Here is a 27,155-nt window from a genome sequence, read left to right on the forward strand (position 1 = left end):
TGGCCAAAGGGGTGGACGCAATTGTGGGACGTCCTCTTTACTCCCTTCCTGGCCTCACTGGCTGGGGCAGAAGGGCGGCCGCTAGGAGAGACTAAGAGAAGCAGCTAGGACTGAGGAGTGGGTTTTATTGTCCTTCAGAGCTCTTCAAGCTGTCCCCTCTGTCATCACTCCCCGGATGTGTGGGGCATGGTTCCTTGCCTGGGAAAGCCGAGTTCAGTTCTGTTTTTTATTCTCTGGGAACATGTCACAGCTGCAGCTGGGCCCCATGCTCTGCCCCAAGCCCCCAACCCCGTGGGGCTCCGGCGGCTTCTGTCCACTCTCAGGGCCCTTAGGGCCTGGCTTGCTCCAGGGTCTTGGGCTACTGGCAGCTCCTCTCCTTGGGCTTCTGGCTGCCAGGCGTTGGTGCCACTTCTTAAAGGCCTGGAACCAGGGAGGGGAGGAAATGCTATTGTTGTGGGCTCTCTCCAGGGTCTGTGCCGTGCCTGCTAGAGCAACACCTGTGCCCAGCTCCTTTTGTCCCCAGGGCCCCTCCCTCTGCCCCAAGCAGCCAGCCAGTCTTGCCCAGGCCAAATGCACAAGCTCAGAATAGATCCGATGGTGATCTGGGAAGCTGTACTCAGAGCAGAGCAAATGAGGGAGGGGGTGCTCAGGACCTAGGCCCTCCATGGGCTAGTCTGAGCGGCAGCCATACCTCATGCCACGCCTTCCCAAACTGAGGGACCGGGTGGGCCTGGCCTGAGCTGGGGCCACAAATCAAATCAAGGGCTCCAGCATCCAGCCTGTGTGGTCTGTAATGGAACTGACCCCCTCCCCTGAAAACAAAGGGGCCCTGGGGCTGGCAAGCAGGGAAACCTCAGATCCGCGGTGAGCAGCTGTGGCACAGGCTTCTGGAAGGCTGGCTGGGTGGAGTGCGGGGAAGAGGGTAGTACCTGGGAATGGGTGGAGTGCGGGGAAGAGGGTAGTACCTGGGAATGGGTGGAGTGCGGGGAAGAGGGTAGTACCTGGGAATGGGTGGAGTGCGGGGAAGAGGGTAGTACCTGGGAAAGGACCCAGCCATCTTCCTGCTGCTTTAACTGCTGAGCCACTCGCAGTCGCAGGATCCGCTGCCACCACGTCCGCCAGGCCGATCTCAGGTGCCACTCTCTGAGCTTTGGGGACAGTTGGCAGAGGAGGCCTCTTGCGCTCACGCTCCCCTGCAGTCGCCAGCCCTTCTGCCTTTCTCCCCCCACACCTCTGCGGCACCAGAGTGAAAGGGCTATGGCAAGGGGGTGTCATCTGAGTATTAACAATGCAGATTCCTGGGCCTGTCCCCCAAGGTTTTGGAGTCAGTAGGTCCAAGGGCCATACTTTTGAGAGGGGTTAGGGTTCAGTATGAGGTGAAATGGGAGATGGTCAGTATGGAGAGGGGCTGCGCCCACTCACCAGGGTCCGTGCCAGCTGTTCTGCCCCTTGGGCATCCACCCAGTGCTGCCATGCTGCTGCCAGGCACCTGGCCTGCTGGGAACCCCGCAACCCACGAAGCAGTGCCTTAAGCCACCGGTGCTGCAGGTACTTCCTCCTGATGGCCAAGAGCATCGTGACCCTTCAGGGCCGGAAGGAGGGCAGAGCCATGGGCCTGGGCCTGCTTTTCCAGGATCCTACATGAAAGACCACTGGCCAGAGAGGGCCCAGCTCTAGCCATGGCTCCGGCGAGCCCCTCGGCCCCTGCCCCCATCCCTCGGACCCCCCAAACTGCACACACAGCTCCTCTCACCCCAGCCTCCTTTTATGGGCCTCGCTTTGGGCTTTGAGGGCCCTGGGCTCAGGGCTGGAGTGTCCTCTTGGTCCCTGGTCCCTCATCCACAGGGGCAGGCCTGGGACCCAGCTACTCTGTCCAGGCCACTGCGGCCAGAGCTGGAAGGCAGGGCAGAGAGAATGTTCTCTGCACCCTGGAAAGGGGAGTTGAGTCAGAAGAGCTTAATGTGGGTCCAAGAAGGCAGCTGCTCTTAGTGCCCGCCTAGGAGTTGAGTACAGTGAGGAGCGTGGAGGAAGGCGCTGAGCTCAGCCTTGTGCCCTGCCCCCCATCTTCCCAGGCCTCTAGCCGCTCTGGGCTGCTGCCCAAAGAGAAATCACAGGGCGGGACAGGAACACAAAGTTTTCTCAGAACACCTGAAACATTCCTAAGAGGGAATGGATGGGGAGAATGGTCAGTACACATAACACCGTGTCCCAAGGAGCTGATTTCCAGGCCCCTGAGGACTGGAGACCACTTCACCCCTGCACTTCAGACACTGTTTGTCCTCCGGGGCAAGGTCTCCTTACTCTGAGCCCAGGCCATTCCCCTTGGCTTCCTCTGTCCACCCAGGCTGCACTGCAGTGATGGCGCGGGCGGCACCAGCCCCGTGGCCTGTGTCCAGCAGCTGCGGGTCTGAAGGAACAACCAGAAAGGAGCACCTGAACCCCATGGGCTTGGACCTCCTGGGGCCCCACTGGGATTTCTTGGCTGGCAGCACACATCCCTGCTTCTTCCACCCATTCCCCCAGGTGGCCAAAGACATTCCAACAGTGGGGTGGGCCCCTAGAAGTTACCCCTCAGTGCCTGGGAGCACAGCCCTGGGAGGTGGCTGTTTCTCTCCCCACTTAAAACTTGTCAAAGCTGAGTTACTTGTCTGAGGCCTCATACCTCGAAAGTGGTCTGACTCCAGAGTCCGAGCCCCCGGCTAGTACTCTCTACAGAGAGGGGCTCTCCAAAGGGGCTGCTGGGGCATGTGTGCCTGTGGCAGAAAAGAGGGGGCCCTGGAATTAAGCACCCTAGGTGCCATTCCCAGCGTTTAGTTTCTAGAGGCCTCGGATTCTCCATCAGTATATGGGATCCTTGTCTTGAATAGAAATGTAAAAGTACTCTGAGAAGCAATTGCCCTGTAGCTTATTTAGAAAGAAGAGACCCTGAGACCCTAGAACCTGCTGTTGCCATAGCCCCATATGTGTGAATTCTGCAACTAGCCAAGGCTAGTTCCTTTCAATTCCATTTAAAAAACAAAAACCGGGAGGCACGGTGGCTCATGGCGCAATGGGCCTGCCCCCAGCGGTTGGGGAGGCCAAGGCAGGCAGATCGCTTGAGCCCAGGAGTTCGAGACAAGCCCTGGCAACACAGTGAGACCCCATTTCTACAAAAAAAATAAAATTAGCCGGGTGTGTTGGCACACGCCTGTAGTCTCAGCTACTCATGCAGCTGAGGTGGAAGGATCGTTTGAGCCCTGGAGGTTGAGGCTGCAGTGAGCTGTGATTGCACCATTGCATTCCGGCCTGGGCAACAGAGTGAGACACTGTCTGAAAAAAAACGACGACCGAAAAAAGTTACCTTAGCTTTTTCTCTTAGAACCTTCTCTAAAATGTATTCTTTGTGGCATTCTGAAATAAGATTCCTGATGATGCCTGTTGATCTTAGGGACACTACCTCACCTGCCAGTATCTTTGGGGCTGTGTCCTTCAAGGACATGTCCCCAGACTGCTGTGCAGTGTCATTTTCTGTTTGGTTTTGTGGTGGCTTCTTCCCTCTTGCTAGGCCATCAACCTCTTATCACCATTTGTTGGTGTCAGAACTAACTGCTTCTGGTCTGGAAAGGGACTGACCAATGCCGTTGGGTAGAGAGAATTATGAAAGAGATTTTGGTATTTTTCTACTTTATATTTTCTGACTTTTCTGTAATGAGCATATTTCACTTTTCCAATAAGGAAAAAAAAAAAACTTGACCTGGTGCAGTGGCTCACACCTGTAATCCCAGCACTTTGGGAAGTTGAGGTGGGAGGATCACTTGAATTCAGGAGTTCGAGACCAGCTTGGGCAATATGGTGAAACCCCGTCTCTACTAAAAATACAAAAATTAGCCAGGTGTGGTGGCATGCACCCGTAGTCCCAGCTACTCAGGAGGCTGAGGTGGGAGGATCGCTTGAACCTGAGAGGTGGAGGTTGCAGTGAGTTGAGATCACACCTCTGCTTCAGGCTGGGCAATTGAGCCAGACTCTGTCTCAAAAATAAAAAAACAAAAAAAAATGCTACTGTTCCGTGTACCTATCCTGATCTTCAGCTGCACCGTGAGAAAGCATGCATTTCAGTGTCTCCCTAACAGGCTGTGACCCAACACGCTGGTCTTTGTGTCCAGACCTGCAGTGGGCTGGCACTCGAGAGGTGCTGGGTTCATCTTTGCTGATGGATTCAGAGTTGCTTGTCAGAGGCTGACTGAGAACTGGGGAGAGGTGGTGTGTACAAAGCTGCTGGGCCCCTGGGGAGGCATCCAGCCATGCTGCCGCCATGGGCCGGATCAAGCTGATTCTAAGGCCGGTGGTCCGAGGGTCATTTTTGGACCTCCCGTCCTGCCTACGCTCCCCTCACCTGCTTCCAAGGGGCTGGGGCGTCCAGCAGCAGGCTCCCCCTGCTGGCCATCCGGGGCCAGAGCGTGAGGTCAGCCTGGGGCTTGGGGCGGACCTTGCCGGCCCCTGGGGCCTTGGCCCGCAGTCCAAGCCGCACCCTGAGCCGCGCCATCTGCAGGAAGCGTCTGAGCCCAGCCTGCCGGAGCTGGGTGACGATGGCTCGTTGGACACCGCCGCAAGCCCCCGACTGCGTCGAGGCCTCTAGGACCCTGCGGGAGAGGAAGGAGTCTGCAGCCAGGGCCATCAGGGCCAGGACTCTCTGCAGGGAGCCCTTCCAGTGCCCTGCGGGAGGGGGCCCTCCAGGCCAAGCCCCAGCCACCTCCCACTCCCTCTTCTGGAGGGAGAGTCTGGGTAAACAGGATGGAGAGCGACCTGGAAGGAGAAAATCGCAGACAGGGACAAACATCCTGTTTAGGGGCAGAGAGGGGACAGTCCTGCCAGTGCCACTTTGCCTCCCCTTCCCTGGCGTTTATGGCGCTTGCTGAGTGGCTGACTGTGCTGGTGACTGCCAGGCAGGACCATCAGAGACTTCCCCAAGGAGGGGACACACAGCAAGAGGTGGTGCCAGGATGTGGTCCAGGACGGGGTGACAGGGAGATGGCTAGGGCGGCCTCTCCCTGTCACCCCCAATCACCCTTGAGCCTTTGCCCTGCCACCCAGCCACGAATTACGCTCTACCCCTGCCAAAAACAGGCTCGAGGCCTGAGCTGGAAGCACAGAGTGGGGCTGCGCTTAGACCACGGCACTCACCAGGCTCGCAGCTTCCAGGAAGCATGGACTTGGCTGACCTGGCCCCGACAGCTGGGCGCCCACAGTGCCCAGCACCGGGCTGCCTGGGCCCCAGCACTCTCTCCTTCCTGCTGCTGGGCCTCACGGTGCACGTCCGGGGCCACTGGCCATGCTGGGAAGGCCTGAGGGGCCCGGGCCTTCTTTGGCTGCCCATCTTCCTGGCCTTGCTGCCCGCAGCTTCTCCAGTGGGCAAGGGAGGCCTGGGCCACATGCTGTTCCTGTGCCCCGGCTGCAGCTGCCTGGGCTTCCCGCCATGTGGCAAACACGGCCCCCAGTGCCCTTCTCCTCAGGTCATCCTGAAAGGCTTGACGCTGGGCCCGGAGCACCCCTGTGTCTCTTACAACCTCACACCAGGCCTGGAAGTAGCTGCAAAACAGACGCATGGGGCCAGGCGTGGTGGCTCATGCTTGTAATCCCAGCACTTTGGGAGGCCAAGGTGAGTGGATCACCTGAGGTCAGTTTGAGACCGGCCTGACCAACATGGTGAAACCCCGTCTCTACTAAAAATACTAAAATTAGCCATGTATGGCGATGGGCACCTGTAATCCCAGCTACTTGGGAATTTTAGAATTGCTTGAACCCAGGAGGCAGAGGTTGCAGTAAGCTGAGATCGCGCCACCGCACTCCAGCTTGGGTGACAAGAGTGAAACTCCATCTCAAAAAAACAAAACAAACCAAAAACAGATGCATGGGAGGGCTTGTCTCGTTCTCAGAGTCAAAAGTCACATTTATTCAATGTTACACCAGCAAAGCTCCCACAAAACACTAAAGGACTAGGAACGGGTGAAAGCACTGGCTTTCCGTCTTGGAATCTCAGCCTCAGAGGGCAGGGCCTGCCCTGCAAAGGCATGGGAACCAGTAGTATGGGTTCAAGTCCCACACCAGCCACGTCCTGCCTCCCATCACATGCCCAGGTGGTTGGTGAGGGAGAGGAACACCATCTCCCACTCACTGAGAAGCCAAGAAAAAAAAACATTTACAGCTGGGTGCAGTGGCTCACGCCTGTAATCCTAGCACTTTGGGAGGCAGAGGAGGGGCAGATCACCTGAGGTTGGGAGTTCGAGACCAGCTTGATGAACATGGAGAAACCCCGTCTCTACTAAAAATACAAAATTAGCCGGGCGTGATGCCACATGCCTGTAATCCCAGCTACTCAGGAGGCTGAGGCAGGAGAATTGCTTGAACCTGGGAGGCAGAGGCTGCGGTGAGCCGAGATCGCGCCATTGCACTCCAGCCTGGGCAACAAGAGCGAGACTCCATCTCAAAAAAAACAACCCATCTACACCCTCAGATGCAAAAGCACAGACGTCAGCCATTCTGTAGCCAACAGTTCACTGCCCCTATGGGGACACTGAACATTCGCATTTGTACTGAACTGTGGGAGGAGCCATTCTGCGTCCCTCTGCTTGGTTTTACAATGTGCATTCATAAACTGTATACATGTTCCACCAGAACATCTTTACTTAAATGAAGATTGCACTGTCTTCTCTTAGCAACGGTGTACAGCAGACACCTCCTTGCTGTGACTCCTCACAATGGGCATTATGGTAGATTTCTGAGGAGTGGATTTCTCCTTTTTTTTTTTTTTGAGACGGAGTCTTGCTTAGTCACCCAGGCTGGAGTGCAGTGGCACAATCTCGGCTCACCACAACCTCCACCTCCTGGATTCAAGTGATTCTCCTGCCTGAGTGTCCTGAGTAGCTGAGACTACAGGCACCTGCCACCACGCCTGGCTATTTTTCATATTTTTAGTAGAGATGGGGTTTCACAGGCCGGGCGCGGTGGCTCACGCCTGTAATCCCAGCACTTTGGGAGGCCGAGGCGGGCGGATCACAAGGTCAGGAGATCGAGACCACGGTGAAACCCCATCTCTACTAAAAATACAAAAAATTAGCCGGGCGCGGTTGTGGGCGCCTGTAGTCCCAGCTACTCGGGAGGCTGAGGCAGGAAAATGGCGTGAACCCGGGAGGCGGAGCTTGCAGTGAGCCGAGATCGCGCCACTGCACTCCAGCCTAGGAGACAGAGCGAGACTCCGTCTCGAAAAAAAAAAAAAAAAAAAAAAAAAGAGATGGGGTTTCACCATGTTGGCCAGGCTGGTCTTGAACTCCTGACCTCAAGTGATCCACCTGCCTCGGCCTCCCAAAGTGCTGGGATTATAGGCGTCAGCCACTGTTCCCAGCTGATTTCTCCCATGTTAATCATATCCTCTAAAACCAAAGAACTGACCTGGCCAGGAGCTGGACTCCCAGGGCTTGTTGGGGCCACAGGTTAGGGTTGGGGTTTGCCACCACTCCCAAAATAGATAATAAGGTATCAGTGGTCATGGCCCTCTGTCTCCGGGCTAGGGTCTCCCTGCATGCCCCTTATTCCCCAGGCCATAGGCCTCCTATCTGGGCCACCCTCTGAGCTTCCCACCCCCTGAGCTTCCCACCCCCTGGGTGCTCTTCTTGCTATTACTTGGGTGGGGAGGACCAACACCCTCCCACCCCCAGGCCCACCTACCTCTGCAGTAGCAGTTGCTCTGGCCGGGTCACTGTGCGTCTCTGACGAGCTGCTGCCTGCTGCCAGCTCCGAAACACAGCCCTCTGCAGGCCCTGGAGGTGGCCCTGCACCCACGTCTGGCACTTTTCATGCAGGAACTGCTGTCCTGGGGCCAGAGAGATGCTGAAGAGCCACTGGGTGCTCACCCCAGCCTCTCCCCATGGGTCTCTGCTTAGCCAGCCCTTCGCTCCCTACCAGGTGGGAACAGACAAGGCCGCCCTGACTGTCTGGGTTAAAAAGCCTCTATTACGCGTGTCCTGCTGGTGACCAGGCCAGCCCAGCTCATAGAGTTGTTGGGTTTGTTTTTGTTTGTTAATTTTGCCACAATGTTTTCGAATCTGGAGAATTCCGGTAAAAATCTAATTTTCTGGTTTTTTTTTTTTTTTTTTTTGAGACGGAGTCTCACTCTGACGCCCAGGCTAGAGTGCAGTGGCCCAATCTCAGCTCACTGCAACCTCTGCCTCCCGAGTTCACGCCATTCTCCTGCCTCAGCCTCCCGAGTAGCTGGGACTACAGGTGCCCGCCACCTCGCCCGGCTAGTTTTTTGTATTTTTAGTAGAGATGGGGTTTCACCGTGTTAGCCAGGATGGTCTTGATCTCCTGACCTTGTGATCCGCCAGCCTCGGTCTCCCAAAGTGCTGGGATTACAGACATGAGCCACTGCGCCCGGCCCAAAAATCTAATTTTCAATTTTTCTGTAAAAACTGGAAGTTCTGGAAACACTGGCTCAGTGTTCCCGCTGGGGAATGACTGGGCTGCGTAAGCAGCTGTCCCCAGCGGACAGGACATGACTTTCCAGAACAACCACAGCCCTGTCTGCCAGCATTAACGCGATGTGTTGGTGTAGTGGGCAGCCTCCAAGATAGCATCCTGTATTCCTGTCCCGGGCAATGCCCCGCCTTGAATACAGGCTGGGTTTATTAATTTGCTTCTAACAGACAGAATTTGGCAGAAGCAATGGGATGTCACTTCTGATATCAGGTTATAAAAAGATTGCTTGGGGCCAGGTGCGGTGGCTCACGCTTGTAATCCCAGCACTTTGGAAGGTGGAGGTGGGTTGATCACTTGAGGGCAGGAATTTGAGACCAGCCCGGTAACATGGTGAAACCCTGTCTCTACTGAAAATACAAAAATTAGCCAGGCATGGTGGCAGGCGCCTGTAATCCCACCTACTAGGGGAGCTGAGGCAGGAGAATTGCTTGAACCTGGGGGCAGAGGTTGCAGTGAGCCCAGATCGCACCACTGCATGCATGGGCAACAGAGTGAGACCGTCTTGAAAAAAAAAAAAAAGAAAGAAAGAAAGACTGGTTGGGCCATGCAACAGCTCTTTTTGCCCAGAGGCGGAGACCCAGACAGCAAGCCTGCCTTGGGACTATCCCTTCTCCCTTCACTGGTCACATTCCTTAGGGCTTCTAACACACTGCACCCTCAGCCAGCTCTGCAAATCCAGTCCTTCCCACTGCCGTATTTTGCTGAACCCTTCCCACACCTCAACTTCTCTCTCCATTGCTCTGCCTGCTGAGCCCTCCTTACCTCTTCCTGGGACCCTCTCTGACTAACTCTACTGGCCTCTAAGGGCACCATGACTCTGCCCACTTCTCCCCCAGCTCAGGGCTCAGACCAGTGACTCCTAAAGGCCAGGTAAGGATAAGGATGAATATTAAGGTGATGAGGTAGGGACTACATTATCCCCATTTTACAGATGTGTAAGCTGAGACTCAGAGAGGGTAAGTAGGTTGTTTAAAGTTCACACAACCAGGGTATGGAAGAGCAGGGATTCAAACTCAAGACTACAGAGTCCAAGCCCCCAGGTTCTGCTCAGCCACCCGACTCCTGGGTGTAGCCTGTGGGGATCTCATCACCAGACTTTGCTAGGGGATGGGAGGGTATGGGGGATGGTGAGGCACTCTGCAGAGTCACTGTTCCTCTAGGAAATTTCACAGCTGAGGTCCATTCATTTACTCATACATAGCACAATGTGTAAGAATTGGTCAGCCTGTTTTCTTTGAATCCAGCTAAGTCAGTGTCACAGCTCAGCGGACCTCTCTGATCAACTGCATTTGTTATCTATGGCTGTGTAACAAATTACCCAAGTACTTATTAGTTTTAAACCACAGATGTTTGTTATCTCACAGTTTCTATGGGTCAGGAGTCCAGATGTAGCTTAGCCTCTGCCTCAAGGCCTCCCATGAGGTTACAGTCAAGTTGTTGGCCAAGGCTGCAATCGGTCTCAGACAGACCCTGGCCCTGCCCTCACCTGCAGTGCCCCCAACCCAGTCTCCACTCACCCTGCCAAGAGGAGTGCCAGTGGCATAGGGCATCTCGTGCCAGTCGCCAGCCCCGCTCCTGGGCCCACCTCTCCACCAGCCGCAACTGCAGCAGCCGCCGACGCCACAGGCCCAGCACAGCCCTGCAGCTCCGATCCCAGGCCCAGTGGGAAGCCAGCTCTCTCCAGGCCCCTTGGGCTGTTGCCCAGCGGCTCCAGCTGAGGAAGATGCTGGGAAAGGGAGGGTCCACCCTGAGGATGGCCACTGTCCCCCAAATCCCAGGCCAGCCCTGCCCCGCCCTCCTCTCTCTTCTCTCCAGCAGTGGGGGGCTCTGGGTGACTCTTCTGTTTCCATTATGGGAGGGTGGGTTGCTGAGGACTGGAGGGGCCAAGCACCTCTCCAAGGGTCATGATGACTAGTGGGAGGGATACGGTGGGACTCTAGACCCCCACTGCCAAGTCCTGTGCTCAACCACTAGCCATAAACATTGCTATGGACTGAGCACTCACAACGTACCACACACGGCACTGGGAAATGTTTGTGCCCTGCCTCGCCACTGCCCCACTGGAGCGAGTACTATTAACCCCATTTTACAGATAGGCAAATAGAGGCACAGAGAAGTTATGCAACTTGCCCAAGATCACACAGCCAGTGAGGGGCAAAGCTGGGATTAGAACCCAGGGAGACCAACTCTTATGCATTGTGCTATAAATGAATGAACCTCGGCTGTGAAATCTCCAAGAGGAACAGTGACTCTGTAGAGTGCCTCACCGCTCCCTGACACCCTCTCAGTAGGACAGGGCAGGAAGACAGGAGGAACTGAAGGCCCCTGAGGTGCAGACCCCAAGGGGCTGCTTCTGTGAAGGCCAAGGGTGGATGGGAGAAGGGGCTGGGAAACAGTAAGTCCATAGAGTGGCAGGCGGATGGGGAGGGGTCCCTACCGCCTCTGGAGGGTATGCTGGTACCACCTGGCTGTGCCCTGGAACTGCCAGGCCCGTGCCCGCCAGAGCCGAAAGCACTGCCCCTGCTGCCGCTGCCCAGCTGCCCACAGAAGGCTCCCCTGGAGAGTCTCCGGGAGGGTGGGGGCCCTGGGAACCTGGGGAAGGAGGTGTGGAGTCCTGGGTCCCCCACCCTGTCCCCTTCCCACAATCTCCACCCACCCACCCCTACCTGCCCCAGCCCCTCCCCACCCACCTACCTCTCACCTTCTCCAGAGAGCCTTGGGATGTGCTGCTGCCCATTGGCTCCGGAGCTGAGGGTGTCTTGGTGTAGCTTGATGTGGCATCTGGGCCCAATGCCCTCATGTGCCACCATCTCAGGCTGCACTGCAGCATCCGCTGCTGCAGGCCCTGGAGGAAGGAGCTAGAGAAGGGGCAGGTGAGTGCCCAGCCCAGCCTCACCCCCAGGCTGGGCAGGGTGGCCAAGCAGGGGCTACCCCACCCTGGCCGCTGTGAAAGAGGTGGGCTGGAAGGGTGCTCACCACAGGCCAGACACTGGGCTAGCATTCCACACTGCCGCCCGCCACAGCGGCTGCATGCTGGGATCGCTGGGGGCTTCGAGAGATACCGATGCCCACCAGAGTCCTATCCCTGGATTCTGCTAGATTCTGACTTAATGGTCAGGGTACATCCTGGGCTTCCAGACTTTTCTAGAGTTCTCTGAGTGACCTCAGTGAGCAGCTGAGACTGGGCTGACTGGGCTAATGCTTTTTTGTTTTGTTTTGTTTTGTTTTGTTTTTTAGACAGCGTCTGACTCTGTGGCCCAGGCTGGAGTACAGTGGCACAATCTTAGCTTACTGCAACCTCTGCCTCCTGGGTTTAAGCGATCCTCCCGCCTCAGCCTCCCGAGTAGCTGGGATTACAGGTGTGTGCCACCACGTCTGGCCAATCGAGCTAATGCTCCACCTGCATTACTGGCTGACTTCATCATGCTTCTGGGGCGGGCTGGGAGCCCACGCAGTTGATCAGAGATGGAGCTGAGCCCCAGGCCCAGGGACCCCAGACGCCAGGGCCCACCCCCACAACCACACCAGTACTTCTGCCTCCACTCACTTATAAAAATAAGAAAGCTGAGTCTGGGGGAAAGTCATTTCCCCAAACTCCAGATAGCAGCAGACCTGGGATTCATCTAGGCCCTGGAGGGTGCCCCGGGAGAGCTGCCACGAGATATCAACTGTGCCCTGAGGTCCAAAGGCCAGAGGATGGGCTGGAGAGGGAGGGCCTGGGGGCTGTGGGGCAGGCATGTGAGTAATGAGTGGTACCCTCACATTCTGAAAGGTCACGGTGAATTGAATTCTCCTGGACTTGCAGGGGTACACTGAAAGAGGCTGAGGGTCCAAGTGGACCATGTGGGTATGTGGCTTTCAAGGACAGAATTCTTTTTTTTTTTTTGAGACAGAGTCTCACTCTGTCACCTGGCTAGAGTGCAGTGGCATGATCTTGGCTCACTGCAGTCTCTGCCTCCTGGGTTCAAGTCATTCTTCTGTCTCAGCCTCCCAAGTAGCTGGGATTACAGGTGCTTGCCACCACGCCTGGCTAACTTTTGTATTTTTAGTAGAGACGGGGTTTCGCCATGTTGACCAGGCTGGTCTCGAACTCCTGACCTCAGGTGATCCACTGGCCTTGGCCTCTTAAAGTGCTGGGATTACAGGCGTGAGCCACCGCACCCAGCCAAGGACAGAATTCTTAACCCTGCAACTGCTGGCCTCCATTCCTCCTGACATCCCCTCGGGGAAGCTGGCTGCTCCTGATCGCCACCCTCCCCTCACCCACAGCCTTTGTCTGGGCTCTGAACTCCAGCAGTGACCATCTTGTGTGGGGGCAGCAACAAGGTCTTACCACAGGAACTTCTTGCTCCTGACTCCCACTGGGATTTAGAGCAACCTGCTCCGGCCCTCTGAGCCTCACTTTCTCTAGTTGTGTAATGAGGCTGATGGGGGAGGAGATGAGCTTGATCCCTGGCTCCTGCCCTTGTTCCTTTACAGTATTTACTCCATGCCTGCAACATGCCAGGCACCTGCAGGGAGCTGGGAGCCAGCAACGACAGCCACACAGACATGGTCCCTGCCACCACGGGACTTGCACTTGGCAGGGAGACGGGCATTCACTAGGGCTCCGGCCACCCCTGTAGAGCTCTATGTCTGTGTCTCTGGCAGCCCCCTGGCCCCCAGTGGACCTCTGCTCAATCATTGTTCCAGTGTCCCTAGGCCACCTCCCAGGGCCTGACATTGGCTGGGCACCACAGTGTGCCAGGGCCTGTGCAGGGCCACGGGGAGGAGTGGGATGCAGTTACTGCCCTATGGGACGTTCCTCCCGCATTCCTCCTGGTGCTGAGCACTGCTCATGTGCCCATACCACAGTCCCCAGGCCCAACCCCAGGTCACAAGCTTGGGGACACCTACTTGGCCCACTGGCACTGGAAAAGCCGCGTCTTCCACAGCAGCAGCGCCCGGCAGAGGGCCAGTGTCCGGCAAGCATCCTGCAGAGAGCCCCGGCCTTGCTCCTGCAGCCCTTGGGCCTGGCCCACTGTACCCAGGCCACAGGCTGCAGGGCCTGCAGTGTGGAGAGCCTCACGTCCTGAAAAACCGTCAAGAGGCCAGTCAGCTGCCCCCCTACTGACCTCACTCTGCCCACAGCCATTGATAGCTGCTGCCTTGGGCTCCTCTTGGGAGCTCTCGTCTCTTGTCCCCTCCCAGCGCTTCCAAGCCCTCCCCTCCAGGTGGCCTCAAAGATCCCATCTTCCCCAGTTAAGTGCTTTTTTTTTTTTTTGAGACAGAGTTTTGCTCTTGTTGCCCAGGCTGGAGTGCAATGGCGTGATCTTAGCTCACTGTAACCTCCGCCTTCTGGGTTCAAGCGATCCTTGTGCCTCAGCCTCCCGAGTAGCTAGAATTACAGGTGTGCTACCACACTTGGCTAAGTTTTGTATTTTTAGTAGACACAGGGTTTCACCAGGTTGGCCAGGCTGGTCTTGAACTCGTGACCTCGGGTGATCCACTCTCCTTGGCTTCCCAAAGTGCTGGGATTATAGATGTGAGCCACTACACTGGGCCCCCAGTTAAGTTTTGGGGTAGAGATTAGGGCTGTGGGTCCCCCATCACACCAGGAGCTTCCCAAGAGCAGGGCCCACATCCCTTCCGGGCGGGATCTGGGATAACCAGCACCGAGGGAGCCTGCAGTGGGAGGAGCAGAACCAAGTGTCTCACCCACAGCAGCTCGCGATGGGACATAGGGATGTGGCTCACCCGGGGCCTGCCCACTTTGGGACCCCTCCTGCCCCCTCCCAGGACTACACGCTGCCCTCCTAGAAAGCCCCAGTTCTACCACCTCCCACAAGAATTCACATATTCAACTAGGGCCCACTGAAGAAGGGGATTAAGTGACATGGTTTGCTGGGGCAGAAGCCAATACTAGCTCACCTGCTTTCTGCCGGCAGAGGGACAGCTGGGTCACCTTTGCCCCATCTGAGTCCCGGAGCTGTTTCATCTGCACCCACTGTTCCAGGCATTTCCTCAGGGTCCCCGTCCGGCGGTCAGCCAGGTGGTCTCGGTACTGGGACCCTCTTTGCACGAACTGCTGCCAGGCCCCAAAGCACCTGGGAGAACAGAGGGAAAATACCCATGTCAATTGCAAGGTCTGATGACTGCGGTTCCAGCTGCCTACCTTTGCCAGACACACTACCCAGGCCTTGGGCAAGCCGCTTCATCACTCTGAGCCTCCATATTTTGTTGTTGTTGCTGTTGTTGCGGTTGTTGTTTGTAGACAGAGTTCCGCTCTTTTGCCTAGGCTGAAGTGTAATGGTGTGATCTCTGGTCACTGCAACCTCTGTCTCCTGGGTTCAAGCGATTTTCCTGCATCAGCCTCCAGAGTAGCTGGGATTACAAGCATGCACCACCATGCCCGGCTAATTTTTTTTTTTTTTTTGTATTTTGTATTTTTAGTAGAGATGGGGTTTCTCTGTGTTGGCCAGGCTGGTCTTGAACTCCTGACCTCAAGTGATCCAGGCACCTTGGCCTCCCAAAATGCTAGAATTACAGGCTTGAGCCACCGTGCCCGGCCAAGTCTCTGTTTTCTCATCTGTAAAACGGGGCTGCTTTGAAGATGCATCGCACGTCACCTGCTCAGGCCATGACACTGTCACCTCTGGCAGCGCGGTGGCCTCAGCAGCCTCTGACCTGGCCTCCCTGCATCCACCTCAGCCTCCTCCAGTCATTTCCTATTCCGTAACCCAGTGGTGTTTTTCCAATCTCAAATCAAATCATCATAGTCGCCTGCTAATCCTCCAGTGGTAGCCTCCTTGCTCTACCATCAAATTTCAACCCCTCCCCATGGCCAACAAGGCCCCCACAGATTTTTCCAATCTCATCTTCAACTACCCTCAGCCCCCCTACCCTGTACTAACAAGGCTCCAATTCGGCTCTGCTACACCTCAGGATCTTACCCTCCTGGCCAGAGGCCTCTGAACACTCTACCCTTCTCTGATCTCCCTCCACCAGGCAACTCTTCATCCTTCACATCGACACCAAACCTTGGTCTAGGTCAGCTTCCTGTGCTAAAAGTTCTCACGGAAAACTACACTGGGGGATGTAGTCAGCAAAATGCAAAGAGTGAGAAACTAGCAGGCAAGCAAATTAGTTTCTTCAACAAATAACATGCAATGAAAAAAAAAAAAAAATGAAGGGGAGCCTATTATAAAGATTTTAACAGGCTGGGCATGGTGGCTCACACCTATAATCCCAGCACTCAGGGGAAGCCGAGGTGGGAGGATTGCTTGAGCTCAGGCTGGAGTGCAGTGGTGCGATCATGGCTCACCAGTGGGACTCTGTCTCTACCAAAAATTTTTAAAATTCGCCAGTCATGGTAGCTCACACCTGTAATCTCAGCACTTTGGGAGGCCAAGGTGGGTGAATCGCTTGAGTCCAGGAGTTCGAGGCCAGCCTGGGCAACATGGCAAAAAATTAAATCTCTACAAAAAATTTAAAAATTAGCCAGGTGTGGTGGCACCTATAGTCCCAGCTACTTGGAAGCAGAGATGAGAAGATCCCTTGAGCCTAGGAATTTGAGGCTACAGTGAGTCATGATTGCACCACGGTACTCCAGCCTGGATGACAGAGTAAGACCCTGTCTCTAAAATTTTTTTTTTGAGATGGAGTCTCGCTCTGTCGCCCAGGCTGGAGTGCAGTGGCCGGATCTCAGCTCACTGCAATCTCCACCTCCCGGGTTTACGCCATTCTCCTGCCTCAGCCTCCCAAGTAGCTGGGACTACAGGTGCCCGCCACCACGCCCAGCTAGGTTTTTGTATTTTTTTTTTAGTAGAGACGGGGTTTCACTGTGTTAGCCAGGATGGTCTCGATCTCCTAACCTCATGATCCGCCCATCTCAGCCTCCCAAAGTGCTGGGATTACAGGCTTGAGCCATTGCGCCCAGCTAAATTTTTTTTTTTTAATTAAAAATTAAAAGACTTGGCCGGGCGCGGTGGCTCAAGCCTGTAATCCCAGCACTTTGGGTGGCCGAGACGGGAGGATCACGAGGTCAGGAGATCGAGACCATCCTGGCTAACACGGTGAAACCCCGTCTCTACTAAAAAAAAAAAATACAAAAAACTAGCCAGGCGAGGTGGCGGGCGCCTGTAGTCCCAGCTACTCGGGAGGCTGAGGCAGGAGAATGGTCTAAACCCGGGAGGCGGAGCTTGCAGTGAGCTGAGATCCGGCCACTGCACCCCAGCCTGGGCGACAGAGCAAGACTCTGTCTCAAAAAAAAAAAAAAAAATTAAAAGACTTGAATGACTTATCAACCAACTGCCATACGTGGACCTTATTGCAAACTCTAACACAATATATACTTGCAAAACAATTGGAAATGTGAATACTGGCCAGATAATTCGTGAGTATTAAGGAACAGTTGTTTCATTATTTTTCAGGTGTGAGAGTGGTATTGTGGTTATGTATTTATTTATTTATTTATTTATTTCTGAGATAGAGTCTCACTCTGTCGCCTAGGCTGGAGTGCAGTGGCATGATCTTAGCTCACTGCAACCTCTGCCTCCTGGGTTCAAGCAATTCTTGTGCCTCAGCTTCCCGAGTAGCTGGGATTACAAGTGTTCATCATTACGCTCGATAAATTTTTGTATTTTTAGTAGAGACGAGGGTTTCACCATGTTGGTCAGGCTGGTTTCGAACTCCTGACCTCAAGTGATCCACCTGCCTCGGCCTCCCGAAGTGCTGGGATTACAGGCATGAGCCACTGCGCCTGGCCAATGGTTATGTTTCTAAAGAGTCCTTATCTTTTAGAGAGGCATGCAAAAGTATTTATGGATGAAATGGTATAATGCATGGGATTTGCCTCAAAATAATTTGGAGCGGGGGATGTATTTGGAGTACATATGAAACAAGCTTCAAGAGAGGCTGATTTTGTTGAAGCTGGGTAATTGGTGCGCTGGGGTTTATTATCCTATCTGCTCTACTTTTGAGTAAGATAAAAATGCCCCACAGGGCCGGGCGCGGTGGCTCAAGCCTGTAATCCCAGCACTTTGGGAGGCTGAGACAGGCGGATCACTAGGTCACGAGATCGAGACCTTCCTGGCTAACACAGTGAAACCCCGTCTCTACTAAAAAATACAAAAAACTAGCCGGGCGAGGTGGTGGGTGCCTGTAGTCCCAGCTACTCGGGAGGTTGAGGCAGGAGAATGGTGTAAACCCGGGAGGCGGAGCTTGCAGTGAGCTGAGATCCGCCACTGCACTCCAGCCTGGGTGACAGAGCGAGACTGCGTCTCAAAAAAAAAAAAAAGAAAAAAAAAATGCCCCACAGGCCGGGCGTGGTGGCTCATGCCTGTAATCCCAAGCACTTTGGGAGGCTGAGGTAGGTGGATCACCTGAGGTCAGTAGTTCGAAACCAGCCTGACTAATATGGTGAAACCCGACTCTGCTAAAAATACAAAAAAAAATTAGCTGGGCATGGTGGCATGTGCCTGTAATCCCAGCTACTTATGAGGTGAGGCAGGAGAATCGCTTGAACCCGGGAGGTGGAGGTTGCAGTGAGCCGAGATCGTGCCACTGCACTCCAACCTGGGTGACAGAGCGAGACTCTGTCTCAAATAATAATAATAATAATGCCCCATAATAAAAAGTTAACCACCAGGAAGCAAAAAAAGAAACTCATAGATCTGTGTTCCTTCTCTTCACAACACTTAAGCCAGGTGGTACTCACATACACCCTTGGGACTGCCAGTTTCCTGTCTGTTCCCCCACCAGCCATGGGTTCCACTGTGATGATGGGAAGAGGTGGGAAGCTGGGACTAAGCTTTGCTTATAACCAAATCCCAGCCAGTGGGGCCGGCTAGCATGTTCTAGGCATGCTCAGTCGATGGCTGCTTTCACTTCCCATTTGCATCCTTGCCTCTCAATACTAGGAGTTAAGAGCTGACTTAAAGGGAAGTGGGGGCCAGGCACGCTGGCTCACGCCTGGATTCCCAGCACTTTGGGAGGCCAAGGTGGGCAGATCACTTGAGGTCAGGAGTTCGAGACCAGCCTGGGCAACATGGTGGAACCCTGTCTCTACTAAAAATACAAAAAATTAGCTGGGCATGGTGGCGCGTGCCTATGCTCCCAGCTACTTGGGAAGCTGAGGTGGGAGGATCGCTTGAGCCAGGGAGGTGGAGGGTGCAGTGAGCAAGATGGTGCCACTGTACTCCAGCCTACGTGACAGAGTGAGACCCCATCTCAAAAAAAAAGGGAAGGGTGTCCTACCTGCACAGCCAAGCTCTCTGGTGCTGGGGGCTCAGTGGCGCCACCCAGGCTGCACCTGCAGCAGTAAAGTGCCAGGCATGGGGGAAGCTCCCTGTCGTCTGTGTGGCCCTGGTGGCCTTCCGCAGACTCTCCCTCTCCTGTCTGGCCCGTTCCTTCTGTTGGCACCACAGGAAGAAGACTAAGGAGGCAGGGAGGAGGGAGAGAAAAGAGAGAGTAAGCAGACGGGAGGATCCGAGCCAGGAGGGGCCCCTGACACGTGGGGTGCCCGTCTCCCCCATCTCTGAGTAAGTTAAATCTAGCTCCAATACTCCAGTCTCCGGTGTGGGCCTGCATCAGCGTATCAGCCCAGAAATGCAGGCTGTGCTCCTCTCATGCTGTGTGTCCTCAAACTAGTTGCTTAACTTCTCTGTGCCTCAGTTTCCCATCCGTAAAATGGGCACAATTCCTCTTGGGGGTCACTGTGAGGCTCAAATGAGAGTGTCTCTGGGAATGTGCCAAAGCAGATGCACAATAAACATTCACTCAAACTGGGTCCCCCGCCCCTGCCCAGTGCGGAGCTCAGGCCCTGCATGTCCAGGCTCCACCTCCCTGCTTTCCCAGCACCCCACATCTCACCCGCCAGTTGCAGGGCCTCCAGTATCTGGACTGTCTCATCTCTGCTGTCTGTTCTCTGCCCAGGATGTGACAGAAGCCACTGAGCTCTCTCCTCCTCCCTCAGACTTCCTGGACTAAAAGTGAAGTTGCCCAGAGAGAAGCCGATGACCCGGGAGGGAGGGCACACGGTCCCAACCTGTCCACCCCACCCCAGGCAGATGTGGTCTGCCCTTGGGAGCAGGGGGCGCTGAGTCCCCCATCCTCTTCTGGACGGTTCATTTTATGTCAGATTTAAAAGCTATTGCTGGGGGGAGGTTCTGCTCTTGATTTATTCTCTTTAATACTATTTGGATTTTTTTTAAACAACAAACATGTATTAAAATAAATATCATTGGCCGGGCGTGGTGGCTCAAGCCTGTAATCCCAGCATTTTGGGAGGCCGAGACGGGCGGATCACGAGGTCAGGAGATCGAGACCATCCTGGCTAACACAATGAAACCCCGTCTCCACTAAAATACAAAAAAATTAGCCGGGCGTGGTGGCGGCGCCTGTGGTCCCAGCTACTCGGGAGGCTGAGGCAGGAGAATGGCGGGAACCCGGGAGGCGGAGCTTGCAGTGAGCCGAGATCGCGCCACTGCACTCCAGCCTGGGCGACAGAGCGAGACTCCGCCTCAAAATAAATAAATAAATAAATAAATAAATAAATATCATTTAAATAATTATTTAAATACATTTGTTCAATTTAAAAACAAGAACATGGCCAGGTGTGGTGGCTCACAACTGTAATCCCAGGACTTTAGGAGGCTGAGGCGGACAGATCACTTGAAGCCAGGAGTTTGAGACCAGCCTGGCTAACATAGCGAAACCCATCTCTACTACAAAAAAAAAAAAAAGATTTTATATATTTTATATATATATATATATATATTTAAACACACGCACACACACAAATTAGCCAGTGCGGTGGCACACACTCGTAGTCCCAGCTACTCGGGAGGCTGAGGCATGAGAATTGCTTGAGCCTGGGTGGCACAGGTGGTAGTGAGCAGAGATCGCACTACTGTACTACAGCCTGGGTGACAGAGCAATGCTCTGTTTAAAAAAAAAAATGGCCGGGCGCGGTGGCTCAAGCCTGTAATCCCAGCACTTTGGGAGGCCGAGACGGGAGGATCACGAGGTCAGGAGATCGAGACCATCCTGGCTAACACGGTGAAACCCCGTCTCTACTAAAAACTACAAAAAACTAGCCGGGCGAGGTGGCGGGCGCCTGTAGTCCCAGCTACTCGGGAGGCTGAGGCAGGAGAATGGCGTAAACCTAGGAGGCGGAGCTTGCAGTGAGCTGACATCCGGCCAGTGCACTCCAGCCCGGGCGACAGAGCGAGACTCCGTCTCAAAAAAAAAAAAAAAAAAAAAATACCCAACTATAGTAGAAAATTGGGGAAATAAAGAAAAATATAACCAGAGGCCAAGCGCAGTGGCTCACACCTGTAATCCCAGCACTTTGGGAGGCTGAGGCAGGCAGATCACTTGAGGCCAGGAGTTTAAGACCAGTCTGACCAACATGGCGAAACCCTATCTCTACTAAAAAAAATACAAAAAAAAAAAAAAAAAGAAAAAAAAAGAAAAAAAATCAGCCGGGCGTGGTGGTGTGTGCCTGTAATCCCAGCTACGTAGGAGGCTGAGGCGGAAGAATTGCTTGAACCCAGATGGAGGTTGCAGTAAGCAAGACTGTTCCACTGCACTCCAGCCTGGGCAAAAAAAGAAAAGAAAAGAAAAGAAAAAAATAACCGACTTTAATCCCACTGCTCCAGAGATAAGCATAGTTTCCATTTTAGTATTTTTCAATTAAATATTTATTTTTCACTCCTTAATTGTGGTAAAATACATGTCAGAAAGTTTACCATTGTAACCTTTTTTTTTTTTTTTTTTTTTGAGACAGAGTCTCGCTGTGTCGCCCAGGCTGGAGTGTGGTGGTGAGATCTTGGCTCACTGCAAGCTCCGCCTCCTTAAGTGTATGGTTCAGCAGTGTTAGGCTTCGCATTGCACATTTTCGTTTTTTTTTTTTTTTCCTTCTGGTCCTTTTTCTATGCACTGTGTGGTTTCTATGCAACTATGTGGTTGGGAAAAATATTTTTGATACATTTTTATGCTCCTTTAAGAAAAATTTAACATTGCCACACCATTTTCCCTTGTTTTTAAAAATGCTATGTAAATATTCTTTTTTTTTAATTTTTTAAATTTATTTTTATTTTTTATTTTTTGCAAATATTCATAAAAATACTTCCAGGGAGGGGGCTATGAGAGGATGAAGCTTTCAAGTTAATTAATATACTTCCGACTATTTGGAATATTTTTCAAATTGAGCATGCATTACTGCTATGATTGGAAACAAAACCAATAAAAAATCTTCCTAAACATCATATTGGATGGTTGCTAATCGTTCATTACATGGTCAAACCATCATTTCCTCACTCACTGTTGAGCATTCAGGCTGCTTTTCAGCTTATTTTTTTTGAGACAGGATCTTGCCCTGTTGCCCAGGCTGGAGTGCAGTGGCATGATCATAGCTCACTGCAGTCTTGATTTCCTGGCCTCAAGTGATCCTCCTGCCTCAGCCTCTAGAGTGGCTGGGACTACAAGCACGCCCCCACGCCTGGCTAAATGTTTACATTTTTTTGCTAGAGACGGGATCTCGCTATGTTGCCCAGGCTGCTGTCTAACTCCTGGCCGAGGCCTCCCAGAGTGTTGGGATTACAGGCGTGAGCCACCATGCCTGGCTGTTTTGAAGTTTTTACAATTATAAATGATGCCGTGATGGACATCTTTTTTGCATCAATCTTTGCCCACATCTGCTTATTTCATTCCCATTCTTTTGTGGGGATGAGGAAGTAGTGGGGGTAAGGCAGGAAGTGGGAGAAGGAAGGCCACCAGCTTCCCAGGCCACGCTGACCAACCTGATGTGTTCCAGCCTGCTTCTCTGGGAGAGGTCCGCCACTGTGCTTCTTCCCAAGGAGGGGCCTTGGCCCTGGGCTCTCCTGGAGGGCGGGGACCCTGGCCCAGCCTGCATGTGGGGCTGTACTTGTTTCTGCTGTAAAGCCAGGTTTCTCCACTGGCTCAAGAGAGAAGGGGAAAGGAGATGTTGGCCTTGAATCTGCCTCCCAAGGAAACACCAGGCAGGGGAGGGGACAGGAGTAACACACGCCTATCAGATTCCACAGCCTGTGGTCTTAACCATTACTCTGCCTATTCGTTCCTTCTTTGGGCATGAAGGAATGAATGAATGAACAAATACAGAGAGATGCATCCCAAGAGGCAACACTTTCCTTAGAAGACGAAAGCTGGGACTGGACCCCTCTCAGAGCACCCCTTTCCCAAGGAGGGAAGGACACAGATACTCCCTCCCAGCCCTGGCTGGCAAACCACTAATAAAAAATAGCAGCCACTTATCTACTAGCTTGCTGTACGCTAGGCAGTGTTCTGAGTCTCTTATTAATTTACTCTCACAATGACCCTGAGAAAGGTATGTACTATTATTATCATCATCCCATTTTAGAGAGAAAGAGACTGGGGCACAGTGAGGTTAGGTAACTTGCCCAAGGTCACACAGCTAGCAAGTGGTAGAGGGGGCAGGATTTGAACTTAGGCAGAGCTGATTCGGGTGTGTGGACTCACAACTACATGATCTACTGCTGATCATTCATGAGGTGCAACCTATGCCCAGTGGGTGCCCTCTCCATAGGCTGAGTCTCCTCCCCAGACACACTAGTGCTTCACACAGCCCCCTGGCCCAACCTGGGGACTCCTGACCTCTTGGAAGCTCCAGGCCAGCAGAATCTTTGTGTACTGCCCGCATGCTGCCTCCAGCTGAGCCTCCCGGAGCCACAGGGCCTGAAGGCCCTTTCGCAACAGCTGCCAGCGGCCCAGTGCCACTGCCGCCACCACTGGATCCGACTGCCTCTTCACCAAGTGCCTCCAGGATCGAAAACATCTGGACAACAGCTGCCAGCTGGGGGCAGACCACGGCTGATCAGGGGTGGACTGCCCTCCTATCCCCAGGGAGAGCCCAGTGGCTGGATACCCTCCGAGATGCCTTTCCTGCAATCAGTCGGGTGGTGACCCACACCACAACAGAAGTAACACACTGCAGACTGGAAGAACTTCCCTCTTACTGATGGCTGGACTTGGAAACCCCACACAAGCAAGGCCCTGGGGGTCGGAGAATGCCATCTTTATTTCTTTTATATATATATATATATATATATATAATTTTGAGACAGAGTCTTGCTCTGTCACCCAGGCTGGAGTGCAGTGGCATGATAATGGCTCACTGCAGCCTCGACCTCCTGGGCTCAAGCGACCCTCCCACCTCAGCCTTCCGCGTAGCTGAGACTACAGACGTGCACCACCACACCCGGCTGATTTTTGTAAAATTTTTTTTTTTTTTTTTTTTTTGTAGAGACAGGGTTTTGCTATGTTGCTCAGGCTGGTCTTGAACTCCTGAGCTCAAACAATCTGCCTGCCTCAGTCTCCCAAAGTGTTGAGATTACAGGCAGGAGTCACTGCATCCAGCCAGAGATTGCCCTCTTTGCCAAAAACCCAGGGTGGCCTCGGAAGTTCAGGACACTGAGTGCCCTAAACCCACAAGCATCCCTTCATTCTCGTCCCTGGGGCCCTGGAGGCTCCCTTCATTCCCCAGCAGGGACAGGAAATAAGTTCCTCTTCCTTGAAACCCTGCCTCATCTCCATCAGGCCCTCATCTCCGTTCGCACAGGCAAATGGAAGCACAGTCCTGAGCATGTGTCCCCCCCCGCTCCAACCCCTGTCCCCACCCCGCCATGGCCTCACCAGGTTGCCTCAGACTCTGGGGCTACGATGTTTTGTGCCTTGTTCTGGGAAAGCAAGAGTACATAACACAGTTCTCAGGCCGAGCAGCAGGCAGGACAAGGCACCCCTGCCGAGCCTCCCTGCCCCGGAGCAACGCCCCCCGCCCCCCACCCCACCTCCAGCCTCCCCCAGCCTCTACCTTCGAGGCATTGCTCGCTGGGATTGTGTCTGGCAGATGGAAAGCCGTCCTCTCCTCCTCCCTGTGGACCCGCTCCCTCGGGGCCCCCTCCTCTCCTTTCTGCTTGGGTGGGACTCCCCAGGCTGTGTTGGAGAAGGCTGAGGAACAGGGGCCGGCCCCCCTGCTTCCCACCCCTTGAGGGAGACTGGGGTCACCCTTCTGTGCCCTGCCATCTGGAGACGCGGGAGAGCAGCTGTCCCCTGACCCTAGGGGGTGGGCGGGAGGGAGCCCCTGCCCAGGATTAAGGGAATCCCCAGTCAGTGTCCCCAGAGTGGTCTCAGGTGACATTAGCTTGCTTTGTGCCCAAGAGTCTGAGAGACTAGCCGGGGTCTTCAAGAAAGCTGCAGTTTTCCTTTGGCCTCGAAGGCATCTCCGCCTCTCATCCCAGGAAGCAAGGAGAGGCTGGTGGGCGGAGAGTGGCTGGCCACTGCTGGTCCAGAGGTCCTGCTGCACAGCACGGGGAGGTTCCTGGGGTGCCTGGCACCTGAGTCTGGCTGCCTCCTGCGCCAGGCAACGTACAGAAGCCAGCAGCTGCTGGATGGCAGCATGGGATGGGGCCCGAGTCTGGTTCTGACTGGGGATAGCCAGGTCCTCCAGGGTGAGAGGCTCCCCCACCAGCCTGGACCTCCAGCTCCCCAGGCCACCCCAGAATCTGAGGCCTGGCCGTGTGCGCCCATCAAGAGGGGCAAAGGCTTCAGTGGGCCTGAAGTCCCCGCTAGGGGTGCCTGGGGCCGGCAGCCTGGACTGCCTCAGACAGGGAGATGGGCGAGCCAGTGGCTCCTGGGATAGGAGACGACCCCAGGGCAGCTTGTGGGGCCCAAAGCTCCCCCCAGGCTCTGGGCAGAGGTGGGGGCTGCTGGTCTCCCTGCTGCTCAGGTTGCTCTGCTGAATGGCAAACTCTCGAGCCTTCCCTTGGCACCTCCGGGCTGGAGGCTGCAGGTTGCTCTGTTGCCAGACGCTTGAATTTACCAGTCGGCCAGTCGTGTCCTTCAGGGCTAGGCCCAGGCGGGGACCAGGGCTGGCCAGGTTGGTCTGGACTCGGCAGGGCTCCTGGTCTAGCACCGCCCCTGGGGAGGGTGTGGCAGCACGCCCTCCCCTCTCCACCTGGCACCCGGGCACCCACTGGTCATGTCTACTGCTCAGGCTGATCCCCAGGCTCCTCCGGAATCTTCGTTGCTCTAAAGAGAGGAGAGACAGTCATGCCTTGGGGGAGGACTTGGGTGGCCGGCACTCAGGTGGGACAGGTGGAGCTGTCCAGGCCTCAGAGCCAGGGAGGGGACGGGGCCCTAGCAGCGGGAGGGAGCTAAGACTTCCGGGGTCTGCTGCCAGCTCTGTCTCCCTAGGTGAAGCGATGGGCAGTCCCTGGGGCTCTTGAAGTGGGGGGTTCTTGGAGCTGGACAGAGGGAAGCAGAGAGATATTTAGGAGGTGTTGAGGGGGTCCCAGGAGAGAGATGATGGTGGCTGGGATCGGGGGTAGCAGGTGGGTAAAGAGAAGATTCAGACAAGCTTCAGAGGTGCAGCCAGCAGGCTTGGCGGAGTCAGGTAAAGGGGAAAAAAGAAAGAATCAAGGGGGACTCCTTGATTTCTGGCTTGAGCAAAGAGGTGGTGGGGGCAGTGGTCTGGGGTGAAAGCAAGACCCCATAGAGCAGTGGGTAAAGGTGAGCTGCTCTGGGAACACGGAGAAGGGCCTTGGAGGCCCTCCCCAGCCCCTAAGCCCACTCCACAGGCAGAGTCCTCATGGGGATGGATGAGGTCCCGGGAGGCTCTGGGCGCGGGGCCTGGCAGGCAGAGTGGGCCATAAAAGTTGCTGCCTTTGTGGATGGGAACTAAAGCTCAGAGAGGTCAAGCAACTTGCCTCATGGTCACACAGCTGGAACACGAAGAAACTGGGATGTGAATTCAAGAATCCACATTTGTTCTTGGGCTGCTCCCCTTCTTGGCTGGCCCAGCTGTGTGGCTTCCTTTTTTTTTGAGAGGGAGTCTTGCTCTGTCGCCCAGTACAACCTCCGCCTCCCGGGTTCAAGTGATTCTCCCACCTCAGCCTCCCAAGTAGCTGGGATTACAGGCACCCACCATCATGCCCGGCTAACTTTTGTATTTTTGTAGAGACGGGGTTTCACCATGTTGGCCAGGCTGGTCTTGAACCCTTGACCTCAGGTGATCCACCCGCCTCGGCCTCCCAAAGTTCTGGGATTACAGGCATGAGCCACCACTCCCGGCTCTCTGTGACTTTCTTAAAGCCTCAGCAGCCTGAGCAGGGATGTTCCCAGCCCACCGCCCCTGGTACTGGCTGACCTGTGGGGGCCCCATCTTAGCCAGGGGCACCAACCAGGCCTACTCCTGGTCCCCTCTCTTCCTGACCTTACTTTCCCAAGACCCCTGCTCCTTAGGCCCCAGGCTGGGAAAACTGTTCTATGTGCCGCTGACCATGGTGGCTGATCTGTGGAATTAGCCAGGCCCTATAGGCTGGCCTGCCTGGGAGGGGGGTTCTGGGCCAATACCGAGACGGGCCCTGCTCCTGTAACCTCCCATCCAGGCCCTCTAAGCCTCTTGCCTGGCTTCAGGAGCACTGCAGGCTTTGGGGACACATTCTCCTTGTGGCTGGCATCAGACCTTAGCTCCATGGGCTCAGGGACAGGGGTGTCCTTGGTCCACCCCACAGTGAGTGGCCTGGTCTGTTTAATAAGATGGGCCCTGCGGGGAGAGGACAGGTTGCCCTGGCTCTCATTCAACCCCACCCCATTCTGATCCC

General features: G+C 54.6%; 1 protein-coding gene across 1 annotated transcript; it reads right to left on the bottom strand.

Annotated features, from left to right (window-relative positions):
- Nucleotides 1-105: 105 nt before the first annotated feature.
- Nucleotides 106-27,155, bottom strand: C1H1orf167 (chromosome 1 C1orf167 homolog). The gene is given in 21 exon segments (XM_015442618.4): nucleotides 106-312; nucleotides 315-421; nucleotides 1,055-1,148; nucleotides 1,423-1,652; nucleotides 1,754-1,928; nucleotides 2,302-2,407; nucleotides 4,466-4,619; nucleotides 5,161-5,565; nucleotides 7,702-7,846; nucleotides 10,029-10,237; nucleotides 10,949-11,103; nucleotides 11,213-11,369; nucleotides 13,408-13,582; nucleotides 14,422-14,597; nucleotides 18,748-18,925; nucleotides 19,363-19,475; nucleotides 22,296-22,450; nucleotides 23,149-23,347; nucleotides 24,187-24,230; nucleotides 24,365-25,581; nucleotides 26,958-27,155. Coding segments are annotated over 21 exon segments (4,332 nt in total). The 5' UTR covers nucleotides 27,028-27,155; the 3' UTR covers nucleotides 106-244.

This window comes from Macaca fascicularis, chromosome 1, assembly GCF_037993035.2.
Source record: "Macaca fascicularis isolate 582-1 chromosome 1, T2T-MFA8v1.1".
NCBI classification, from domain to species: Eukaryota; Metazoa; Chordata; class Mammalia; order Primates; family Cercopithecidae; genus Macaca; species Macaca fascicularis.